The sequence below is a fragment of the Sciurus carolinensis genome, chromosome 17 (genome assembly GCF_902686445.1).
Source record: "Sciurus carolinensis chromosome 17, mSciCar1.2, whole genome shotgun sequence".
In the NCBI taxonomy this organism is placed as follows: Eukaryota; Metazoa; Chordata; class Mammalia; order Rodentia; family Sciuridae; genus Sciurus; species Sciurus carolinensis.
Genome location: NC_062229.1, coordinates 14768961 through 14781187, shown reverse-complemented (window position 1 = coordinate 14781187; position 12227 = coordinate 14768961). Strand labels below are relative to the sequence as shown.

Below are 12227 nucleotides of genomic sequence, written 5' to 3'. Positions count from 1 at the left end.
CCAGGGTGCTGAAACCTGTGGCCTCCAGGCTTCCCGCCGTCGCTCCCTGAGACCCGCGGTCAGGACGAGGTCAGGGCGTGGGCAGGCGGCCGACTGAGGACCTGAGCGGGAGGGTGGCGAAGGGGCCTCGTGGATGGGCGTCACCGTGAGCCACGGGCTGCTCCTGCCGAGGTCCCTGCCTGGGCAGGACAGGAGGCCAAGCTTTCTCAGTGACAACCGGGAAGCAGAGCGTCCACGCCGAGCCCGGCTTGGTGGCTCAGGGATGCTCTGCCCTGCAGAGCACCCGGCGTGCGGCGGGAGGGAGCTCCATGTCGCCAGGGAGGGTCTCAGGCGGCGCAGGGGACGGGCGTGGGGGGTCAAGGGGCGGGGCGGGCGGACGAGGGGCGGGGCCGCGGCGCCTCCGCACCCCCACAAGCTTTTTCCCTTCGGTTCACCAACCCCCAATTGTGAAGCACCCAGAAAGGTCCAGGGGCCCAGGGGATAGAGTGGACGGTCAGCTCCCGGTGAGCTCCAGTCCACCAGGGCCTCACACGACCAGCTGTTAGTAACAGGTGCCATGTTCATAAGGTTACATCACACCTTCAGGTGGGCTGAACACAGCTCTTTGAATTGAACACAGGCCCAGGGTTACGCTTGTTTGGGGGGTCAATTCCTATCAGAGTGATTGCGATTCTGATGCACCCCTTGCTGTGAGTCCCTTTCCAAGTAGCTCAACCTCTCTGAGCCTCAGATGAGCCTGTGAAGAGGCTCGGGAGGCTGAACTGCAACCCCGCACACAAGATGGTTCATGCAGTGTCTGGCACACAGTAGGCACTTGATAAACCATGAGCACGGTCACCTCAGCAGCAAGGTCATGATCCTCGCTGGCACCAAGGCCGGTGTTAGAGGTTGGGAGAGACGAGTTCCTGCTGCTGCTAGGAAGGGGGTGGGCCTGATGAAACACGGTTCAGCAGATTTCCTGGCAACCAGATGCTCCAAACAATAAAAAGACGGATGCTCTCCATGCTACAACTCACATTGAGACTGATGAAAAGCACTCGTGCCGCGGCAGGGAATCCAGGGTGACTAATCCGCAGGGTGAGAAATGACTGCAGAGAGGCATTAAACCAAGATGCAGCTGAGACCCAGAGGAGCTACTAGGTGGTCTCGGGACTGGAATGCCGGTTGAGCTTTCTTATTTGCTGGGTAATGCTGTTTATATGTGCAGGCAACTTAGGAGGCTGCATGGGACGTGAAGGAAGGAAGATGAGGCAGGGAGTGCTTACGTGAGTTTGTTCAATGCGTCACTAAGGAGACGGCATGAGAGGAACACAATTCTGTCAAGTCACCTGACCCCTGGGCCTCAGGTCCTCAACTATCTAACAGACATGGAGGCGGGAGCAGGTTACTTGTTGGCAACCAGACCAAGCCGAGGTACTCAACGGGAGGAGGAAGGAAGAGAAGTCGGCTTGAGCAGAACCTGAGGGTGACATGAATCAAGGAGGCCACTCCATTGTACCCCAGACTGGGGTTCAGGCTCCCTGAGACCACCCTATTCTGGAAGATCTTTGATTAACCCCCACTGTGTGACTTTGGGCAAGTTTCTTAGCCTCTCTGTGTCTTAGCATCCTCAGGGGTAAGGGCCTGCGGGCGTCTACCCAATCCCCAAAGTCCACGATGCCAGGAGACCAGAGACAACACCCCTTCTTGCAATTTCCCGAGGGTCTGAGCCTTTTCTTGCTTCTGGTCCTCAACACAACTACCCCAAGCCTGGGGCAGTGCAGAGATGGCACCTTCCAAGGAGGAACATTCACTTTGAAACAGTCACAAGAGGTCAAAATTGGCACAGACCCAGAGTCTACCTGTCCACAGGCACCTGACGTCAGAAATCTGCTGTGGATTCCTGGACCAGGTCACTGCCTCTGTCAGTGGAAGGTCTCCCTCTCCTCAGCATCTGGGTGAATCTTCTGGAACATTCCGATGATCAGAAGTCTCACCGCTTTCCAGCTTCACAATCACTTATTTCACTAGCACCTACTCTGTGCCAGGTGCAGGGTCACGCCCGTGCTTACAAAACCAGGGGTCTTCTTCCCACCCTGGGCAGGTGGAGTCTCGTTTCTGAACATGCACGACTGTATTCTTTGACTGTTAAACATCTAACTCTCTATCTGAGCATCTCTATTTCCATCATCTCAGAAATAAAGCCAAGCTTCTGAAATCTTCCTCTTACACATTTCTGGTTTAATGATTGGGATTCCAGCAACAATTTAAGTATGCTTTAAAGGGGTTTGATAAGATCTCCAAGTTAGGGTTTCTCTGAGGCGCTTTGATCTAAAAGAGCAAACAAACAAAAATCCCCGGGTAAGATCTTCCCAGGGAATCTCACACAAGCAGGCAGCAAAAAGCCCTCAGTAGGCCATGAGAAGTCAGCGCAGCCTGACTGCTTGGTGGGCTTAGGATCGTGAGAAGACGGGAGGCGGCTGGAAAGCGTGCACCAAGGTGGACCAGGAGGAGCCCAGGCGGAGCCGGTTCCTCCATCACCAACCCCAGCAAAGGGCCATGTCTGCAGGGTGTTCTCACCAACAGGAGGTGAGGCCGGCCGGGGAGGGCATTCATGGGGAGCGCAGGCCTGAGACGGGGAGACGGCGCCACCAGGAAGGAAGGAAGGGGATGGGGTGGAGAGAGAGAAAGATGAGAACAATAGCCTGGAGTGCAATTCAATTATATTCAGAATAACAGGGTCAGAATCTGCTGAAAATATAAAAAACTACAAATCTCCCTCCCTCCCTCTCTCTCTATTACGCGCGCGCACACACACACACACACACACACACAGATTCCTGCATTCAGTCTCCACGGGCTCAGGCGTGCCAGCCGTGGGTCCTACCTTAGGACCTGGACAAAGACTTTCTCCTCTAGAGACCCCCTAGGCATCAGGAAACCGGAAGGAGGATCACCCTGCAGTGAACAGGGGGCACACGAGCCTCCCAGCGGCTGCCCCTGAGCTTCTTGACCTGTATTGAGACTTCTACCTGCTAAGCACTCTGTGAGCTTCCTTAGGTGTCTCAAGCACCATAGAAAGAGAATAAATAAAATAAAATAAAATAAAGAAGGAAGGAAGGAAGGAGCCACCAGGTTTTAAAGGATCCTCCTTGCCAGTAAGGTCAAGTCAGTTCTTCTGCCAGCAAACGTCACCCCAGGGAACACAAACCAGCATGACCACTTTGCGGAGCACCGTGGCAAGACCCAGCAAGGCGGAGGACGCACACGGTACACACCTCAGAAGTTCCTCTCCTGGGCACGTGCCCTAGAGAAACCACTCTCAAGAAAGAGACAACAGGGTTGGGGACGTAGCTCAGTGGGTAGAATGCTTGCCTCATAAGCACAAGGCTCTGGGTTCAATCCTCAGCACCGCAAAAAAAAAAAAAAAAAAAAAAAAAAAGAAAGAGAGAAAGAAAGAGACAGCAGTTGGGTGCCGAAGAACCCAGAGCTGGAAACGATTCCAGATGGAATGACTGTTCAAACCACGGAGTACAATACAGCAGTGAAAATGGACGAAGGAGGACTAGCCTTGCTCATCTGATTAATCTCATGTGGGAGCAAAAGGCAGGCTGTAGAGGAACATCGACAGAGAAACCTTGAGCTTGCAGAGGGATACCACGCGTTTCTTATACACGGTCGGCCCTCCAGATCCGTGTATTTGGACGCTTTCCTCGTCCTCCTCCCGGGACAGCACGGCACGGCGACTGCACAGCACTGACACATCAGGCACCGCACGTGGCCCAGAGGTGACTTAAAGTCCGCAGGAGGCTGTGAAGGTCACCTGCAAATCCTACCCCACCGTACGTCAGGCCGCGAACACCCAGAGCTTGGCGACTTTAGGGGGTCCCGGAACCAGCCCCTCGGCACACCGAGGAACAGCGGCCCTGCACGGTCAGAGAAAATGCCCAAACGGAACGAGAAACACGAAATCCAGGAATGGTGCTTCTGGGCAGAGGTGAGGGGACCCGGGGACGCCGCGGGATGAGAGGCTCCCGCTGGGCGGCCAGCTGCCCTGTCACCTCCCTGCCTCGAACCTGTCACTCGCTCCAGCTGCCCTGGCCTCCTTTCTGTCCAGCCTGGGCACCTGCTGTCCCCCTGCCTGGCGCTCCCCTCCCCCGGTGGCCACTCAGGTGGCCACGGCCATGCTGGGCTCCGACACAGGTCGTGGGAGTCCCTGCAGAGACCAGCGGGATACTCACCGGGGCCATTTCCCTTTCCTTCCAAGCACACCTGACATTCCCCAGCTTCCCTCGCAGGGCGTGGGGTCACGTGACCCAGTTCCAGCCCACGCAGTGCCACCCGGACAGGTCTGGGCCAGGTGGGTCCCAGCCCATAGGATTCCCACGGTGACGCTTTCTCTGCTCATTTCTCTTCTGTGCTTTGATACTGACAGGCCTGGAGTTTCTGGAAGCTGTGGTTGACAATGAGGGGCTCTGGTCCCTCGATCACGGAGGAGACAACCTCACGACCAGAACAACTGTTTTGGACTTTGAATGAATGAGAAATAAAGTTTTTTTTTTTGGCTTAAGTCATTTCCTAGTTTGGGATCTTTTGTCACAGCAGCTAGTATCACCTCATACAGCTCCTCAGAAGAAAGTGTGTACATGCACTTTCCAACTTGGCTCACTGTATTCGGAACTGGAAACTCCTTGACCTCAGTGGCTGTACCTTATTTGTACCTTATAGCTATAACCACAAAAACAGCCCTAACCACAGTCTCTTGCACCCAGAAACCCCCCAACATTAACCACCATGAAACAGAGGGACACTCTCTCCAAGCAGAGCACGAGACCCACACAGGTAGGAGAGGTGGAAGCTCAAAGTCTGGAATCGGAGACTCTTGGGTTCAAATCTCGCCCCCACATTTGCCAGTTGGGCCACGGGAAGGGCGAGTTACCCTCTGTATTCTGGGTTCCTCGGTGGTCAGATGGGGAAAAGCACCGTTTCCCAGTTCCCTGGGGCATGAGGATCAAAGGACGCGCGGGAGGCACTTTGGAAGCCACCGGCTGTAACCAGTGATTATTTTAAGGGTGACGGAAAGCGCCCGCCTGGACGGACAGCTGGGGTAGGAGGGGAGCGGACGCGTGTGGAGGAACACAGGGGCGCGGAGCCCCGAGCCCGAGCCGCCACGGTGCCGAGGCGAGACGAGTGTGAAGGAGGGCACGCGCTTACCCTGTCAGCACTACCACGAAGTCCATCACGTTCCAGCCGTTCCTCAGGTACGAGCCTTTGTGGAAGGCGAATCCGAGGGCGATGATCTTGATACCAGCCTCAAAACAAAAAATCCCGATGAAGTATGGCTCTGTGTCATCCTGGAAGGGAGAGAGGCAAGTCAGAGCCCTGGGCTGGGCCACGGGGCCAGGACCCCCGCCTGCCGGGAGTCCACACCCACCTCCCTCTCACGTTTTCCGGGTCCCCCCACCCCCGCTGCGTCCTGCTGTTGTGAGTGCCTGTGCAAGAGAGGCAGAAGCTTCCAGAAGACATCCTCCTTCTTCCCTCCTGGCCAATCCCACGCACCACTCGGCCAAGGAGAACTGTTTGGATGTGCGTGATCCAACATGGCAGCCACAGGCCACGGGTGGACGCTGAGATCAAGTGTCATAGAATTTAAAATGCATTCTGCAGCCTGGCTGACTGAGACCTCGGAGAGCATCAGTGTGGAACGTGCCTCTTCCAGCAAGAAGTGCTCCTGGAAATTGCCGGATTCCGTGCTCGACTTGTCAGCAGGCAGCGCTCCAAGGTTCTGAGGTTGGACCTCATAGGCCGACCTCAATCCCAGATCTCACTCTGGTAGGAGCTTCTTGGCGGGCGCGCACAGCGCAGCTGCTCAGGCCGACCTGGACGGGGCAACGGTCGTGCCGCCTGGTGAGCCCGCGCCCGTGCGGACTCCCTGCCCGGTGCCGGCCCCCGGCTGCGAGTCCGATGCATCTGAAGTGGCCATGTGCGTGCTGTTGCAGGGGCGCACCCTTCCCGCCTCTTAGGGAACACCTCTCACGCTTCCGTCACCTGCGTCTCAGGCTTCGCGACTCTGTTTCCACATCGTGGCCGCCGATGCGCTCCTGAGCGTGTGGTGCTGGGGCTGAGCCCGCCTCCCACGAGCCGCAGCTCTGTGCCAGGTCTCGGTCCGAGCTCGGGGTTCTTTCAACGGAGTCTTTTCACACGGTTTCATTTGAACCAAGAACAAATCCATCTTGAAATGGTAGGTTCACCGGGCTGACTGCGACCTTGAGACGGCACTCTCTGATAAACAGCCATCAAAGCACAAGAGCCGGGAGACCATCGCCACTTCACGAGTTTGGGAGGCGCAGATTCTGACGCCTCTCCTCCCCAGCCTTTGAGCTATGACAACTGGTTCTGGAAGGCGAAGGGGCTGGGGTGGGGCTCAGCGCTGGAGCACTCCGGTGAAAAAAGAAAAGAGCCGGGCCGGGGGCAGCCTGTCATCCCAGCGGCTCAGGAGGCTGAGGCAGGAGGATCATGAGTTCAAAGTCAGCCTCAGCAACTTAGCGAGGCCCTGAGCAACCCAGCAAGACCCCGTCTCTAAATAAAACACAAAAAAGAGCTGGGATGTGGCTCGGTGGTTAAACACCCCTGGTTCTATCCGCGATACCAAAAAAGAAAAGAAAAGCGGTGAGGGGCAAGGATTCCAGCAGCGGAGCTCGGCCGCAGGCTCGGGGCTTCAGGAAGGATCTTGGCGCGGCTGGCGGACAGCCCTGCGCGCTTTCGCTGAACGAGCTGAGGAGTTCGCGCGTCCTCCAGGGCCCCTTCCTCTACGTGACAGAACTGGACTCAGGGCTGGCGCAGCTCGGCGGTCCAGCGCTTGCCCAGCCCGTGTGAGGCCCTGGGTTCCATCCCCAGCACTGAAAAATTAAGTTAAAAAAAATCCAGATTGTGTTTGCATCCTGCGGGAACCAGCCATCAAGTGGCATCCGTGGGACACACCTGGAAACCCGAACAGCGACCAGGGCTCGGGCGGGCGGGAGCCACACTGTCCGGGACAAGGTCTGCAGGTTGAGGGACACAGACTCCGGGGCGGTGGAGAGGTGACCCGTCGTCTGGCAGGTGCCTTAGCAGGTCAAGACAGACGAGCCGAGGACATAAGCGGCCGGGGCGGGCGGGTCTCGGAGGCGGTGCGGCTGGGGCCGGGCTCTCGGGCGCTGGCCACCTCAGTGTCTGGGCTCTGCGTTTGGTCACGACCCTCTCGAGGCTCGTTCTGTTCTGCTTCGCTGCGGTGCTGGGGCTGGAGCCAGGCCTCCGGCAGGCGCCACCACCCGGCCACGCCCCAGCCCGCGGGTTGTTCTGAACGTGTCCCATGGACCCCGTGGCTGGCCATCATCGTCCCCCTCCCGCTGGGCTCCCGGGTGGGTGGGCAGCCCGGCGTCCCCTGCCCCAGGTGGTGCTGGCCCTCAGCCCCCCGCCCGCCGCCCATGCCGCCCCACACCCTGCCGCGAGGCAGGGAGCCCGCGGGTCGCTCACCAGCCGCTCGGACATCGGGGTCTTGTCGTCGTCGGGCAGGTGCTGCTCCAGGGCCAGGACGATGCAGTTGGCTATGATGGTGGCTAAGATCATGTACTCAAAGGGAGTTCCGGGAATTAAGGAAAAGCCCAGCTGACCCAGGAAGGACACCCGGCCCGCCCGCTCCCCCGGCCCCGCCACACCCCACAGACGCCCTCCCCGCGGACCTCCCGCCCCACCGGAACCACTCGGACCCTCGGGGACGGACTGACGGCACGAACACAGCGGGAGGCGAGGGAGAGAGCGAGGGAGGAGAGACACACTGGCCCCAGAGAAGAGCAAATGACTGAGTAGCCTCCGCACGCGGACCGGCAGGCGAGGGTGTGCTGACCTCGGTCTCCACATCTGTGAACTGCTCCACGCGTGGGTGGAAGACACTCAGGAAAAAATGTGTGTGTGCCGAACACGACAGACGCTCCCCGTCACTGTTCCCAAAATAATACCGCGGGGCGAGTCTGGTGTGCCCGGCCCTGAGAGGACGGGGGCCACGGAGGACCTGCAGGTCCTGTGCTCGCACCTGAGCACCCAGACGTGGGCATGTGGGGGTCCTGGGACCCGTGGGCAGTGCAGAGCATCGCTGCTCGCACAAGGGGACGGTGCGGGGCACAGACTTCAGGGGTCAGCAGAGCCCTGTCCTGCAGTGGGGTCGGGCCTCAACGGACCCACTTCCCTGGTGGGAAATGAGTCCCCTCCCGAAGCGGGTGTCGGTGCTTGTGCGGGTCACGCTGAGAGGTGACTTAATTAACGAGCATGTCGGTTTGGGCATTTGAAACCTGTTCTTGCTGGCGAGATGGGGCAGGGTCCGGGGTCAGCGGTCAGCAGCTGGGAAAGGATGTGTTTCGGGAGGATCGGTGCAGCCCGTGGGCAGCGCTCTCCCAGCCCCTCCCCCAGCACACACCGTGGGGGGGTTGTCGTGTTCCATATCCATCAATCACAGGTCACATGTACCATACCATCAGCTGGCAGATGCGTGGAGAAAAGGCAGGGCAGGGACTGAGACCTGCACTTGAAAGCCCAGTGGTCAGATGTGACACTAAATGCAAGAGCAAGAGCCACAGAGGAGAAATGGGCACATCAGGTTTTAGGAACACTCGATGGTGCATCAGAAGATATTACAAAGAAAATGAAAAGACAACCAATGGAAAGGCAGGAAAGATTTGCAAGTCATGCATCCAGTAAGGGCCACTGTCCAGAATATATAAAGAGCACTTACAAGTCAACAAGAAGAAATGATTCAATTAAAAAGTGGGCAAAGAACTTGGATAGACATCTCTCCAAAGATGCACAGATGCACGTGAGAAGGTGCTCAACACCATCAGCCACCAGGGAGATGCCAATCAAGACCACCATCAGCCACCGGGGAGATGCTAATCAAGACCACCATCAATCACTGGGGAGATGCCAATCAAAACCACAACGAGACACCGGGTCATGCCTCCAGGGACGCATGAACAAAACATGGCCCATCCATAAAATGCAGTATTACCTTAAAAACATGCTAAAGCAAGAAAGCCAGACACAAAGCAGATAGTTTATGATTCCACGTCCACGAAATGTCAAAAACAGGCAACTCCGAGAAGGCAGAGCAGCTGCTGTGGGGAGCCGGCTGCTTCACACTGGAAACTAGCGAGGTGCACAAGACGCTGTGCCTGCCAAGTGACACCAAGTCAGTCACTTTAAAATATGTGAACATGGCCTCAATAAAAAATATATATATGGTGGTCAGGGCAGGCACTCAAGAAACTGATCTTCAGAGACCCGAGGAAGGGGCTGGGACGGGTGGCTCTCCCGGAGGCCACCTCCCCTCCAGGCAGGGACAAACCCTCTGTACCTTGAGCATGCTCTCCTGGGCTGGTAAGTCCCCACAGCACCTCAGGAAAAGGGCTACCCATGGGGACGGTCGGTCTTGTTCATTTCATATGAACCTGGGCAGTGACATTCTGATGGCTGGTGAATGAGTGTCCCTGTCCCCTGCCAGATCTCTCAGAAGTGTCCCCAGTCCAACAGCCTTGGTGAAAGGAGCTGGTGAACTCTGAGGAGCTCCAGGCGTGGAGAAGTGGACACTAGCCAGGAAGCCACAGGGCACTGGCCACGCGGACGAGGCTCACCGGCCCTGGCCCTCCGACGTTTGGGGCTGGGCTCTTGAGGCAGGGCTGCCGTGGATCCTGCTGGATGCTGGGCAGCGTCCAGGGCCTCTACCCACCCGATGCCAGTAACTGCACCCACTCTCCAGTCGGGACAACCTGAAGAGTCTCCAGACACCACGGAGCGTCCCTGGGGACGGAGCCTCTGCTCCACAGAGGGACCCCAGTACGTCTTGGGAGGAACCTGGCCTTGCTCAACCCCGTCCCTCCTCCTAACTTTCTTCTCTGAAAACCGATTAGCTTCGCCCGCCCTCCAGCCCTGGAGTGAGGTTTGGCATTTTGGAAGTTCCATCAAGGTCAATGCTGGAAGAGGAAGTTGATACCCGAACCCATTTTCCAGGTGGAAACATAAGCTGAGCAGCAAGAAGTCTCATCAGGCAGGAAAACCAGCTGATGCCGGCCCCACACACTCTGAGAAGCAAAGCCACTCTCAGGACAATTTAGGGAGAGAACAAAACCCAGCCCTGCTGACGATCACGGCTGACTGGCTTCCTGCCTCCGACTGACAGTCATTAGGAGCCCAGGGAACACAGCTGGCTTGTGCTGCCTGAATACTTCACAGTCTCACCCCGCAGCCCAGAAAATAAGGGACAATATTTGTACACAGAGAAGCAAGGCCAAGCCCCGTCCTGGCCTCCGCTGGCCATGATCGGAGTGCGACTTGGTTCCCTCCCTGCCAGCTCGGCCTCCTTGTTTGCTTCTGCATCAAGCTGCGGTCTCCCTGCCGGTCCCCTGGCCTCCAGCCCCTGAACAGCTGGGACGTGGCCTCCTTTTTGCACCAGCTCTGAGCTGAAGGTTCCAGACGAGGCCCGGGAGACCGTCAGCACGCACTTCACCGGCTGCATCATCGGGGCTTCCGTGGCCAGTGTCGCCTGGACTCCAGACCTAGACTTCTCCAGGACGAGCAAGGCAAAGACAGGCCACACCCAGACCTACGTGCCAAACGCCACACCAGCCAGCGCCACACCCCCCTCCAGCCCTGCGAACGTCCAGCCAGCCCCGCTGGGACCCGCCGCACAGTCAGGGCTGCACAGGATCCGCAGTGCCTCGGGCAGCATCCACCTGCTGAGTCAGGACGTGCATTTACAAAGAACCCCAGGAGACCGGTGTGCACAGCCAGGGGAAGAAGCTGCCTGAGATCTATTTCAGGGGTAGGCGGAGCCCAGGTGGAGGCCCAGGCTGAAGCTTTGAGTCATCCAGAGAGAGGTGGGGCTCCTGCTTCTCCTCCACCTTCAGACCCCTGGAGAGTCCACGTCCTCATGCCAGTCTTCCGCTCACCGCTTGGGCAAGGGGGCTGAGAAGACACCCTGAATACTGATGGAAGAGCAGTGTGCTGCAGCGGGACCAGCAAGCCAACACCTCCAGCTTTATACATGTGGATGCATTCAAAGCCTTGCTATGGATCCCACCTCACGAAGGAGAAAAGCCAAAGTCCTTCCCACCACCTTCCTACCCTCGTTTCCTCTCCTGTCCACCCTGGTCACTCTGCTCCAGCCATGCTGGCTTCTTCCACAGTCCTCAAGTACATCAGGCACTCTTCTGCCCCAGGGCCTTTGCATGTGCCATTCAGGTTCCCAGAATGCTCTTTCCCAGGCTCTCACACAGACTCTCTCCCTCACTTACTATAGGTCTTTACTCAAAGGTTACATCCATCAACTCCCTTCCCCTTTTTAATTTTTTTCCTTTGGGTTTATCTACACATCTGATATATTTCCTTTTTTATCTGGACCACTGTCTCCCCCATGAAACAGGATTTTTTTGGGGGGGGGGGTGTCTACTTTGTTCATCTCTGTCCTCTTCACCTAAGAAAGCACCCGTCGTATAGTAGGTGCTCATAAACAGCTGTGTGGGGAGGGAGCGGGCAGGTCCTGCTCCCCATCTCCCTGACTGCATCTTGGGACGAGCCTATGGGCACGTGGAGACCAAATCCCCCCTTGAAGCACACGGTCCTGTGTGCCCAGGCTGAAGGTGCCATGGACTCCCGACATGGGAGGAGAGGCCCCACCCAGCCCACGTCCAAGGTCGCACCGGGGAGTCCAGGCCGGGGGAGGCAAAGCTTTCCCAGCCCAGCCCGAGTCGTGCCTGATCCTCCCGATTTAGAAAGCCTGGGTTCCAGCTCACAGCTGTGGTGAGCTACGCCTGTGAGCAGAGCTGAGTCTTCCTGCTTCCTGATTGGTTTGGAGAGAAAGTACCTATGTCAGCGGATCCAGAATAATCAGCCAGCAAGGAGGCCAAGGGGGGTGGGGAGGAGCTGGAAGGAGAGAAGCAGCCCTGATGGGAAGCAGAGCTGCCTCCTGACGCGGCTCTGCGTGAGGCGGGCAGAGAGCCCGCGGCAGGCGTGGGCCCCAGGCCCCCCCCCCCCAGCGAGATCGATCAGGACCCACAGAGGCCCGGGGGGTGGGGGGTGCCGTGTGCGACCCTGGAAATGACCAAGCGATTCTTCGCGGGAAGGAGGCTGCGTGCTGACAGGGTCTTGCTCTCGGGATCCAGCGCATCCAGGAAAGTCAGCTCTCCGAGTGGACAAGCTGACGGCTCCTGCCTCACAGCAAG

The 12227-nt window shown here is 57.8% G+C and overlaps 1 protein-coding gene across 1 annotated transcript in view; it reads right to left on the bottom strand.

Moving 5' to 3' along the window:
* The window catches only part of Cacna1a (calcium voltage-gated channel subunit alpha1 A), a 248011-nt gene that overhangs the window by 141675 nt on the left and 94109 nt on the right, over nucleotides 1–12227 (bottom strand). Inside the window, 2 exon segments of the mRNA XM_047531985.1 lie at nucleotides 5194–5333; nucleotides 7495–7600. Of these exon segments, the coding sequence (XP_047387941.1) occupies nucleotides 5194–5333; nucleotides 7495–7600 (246 nt within the window).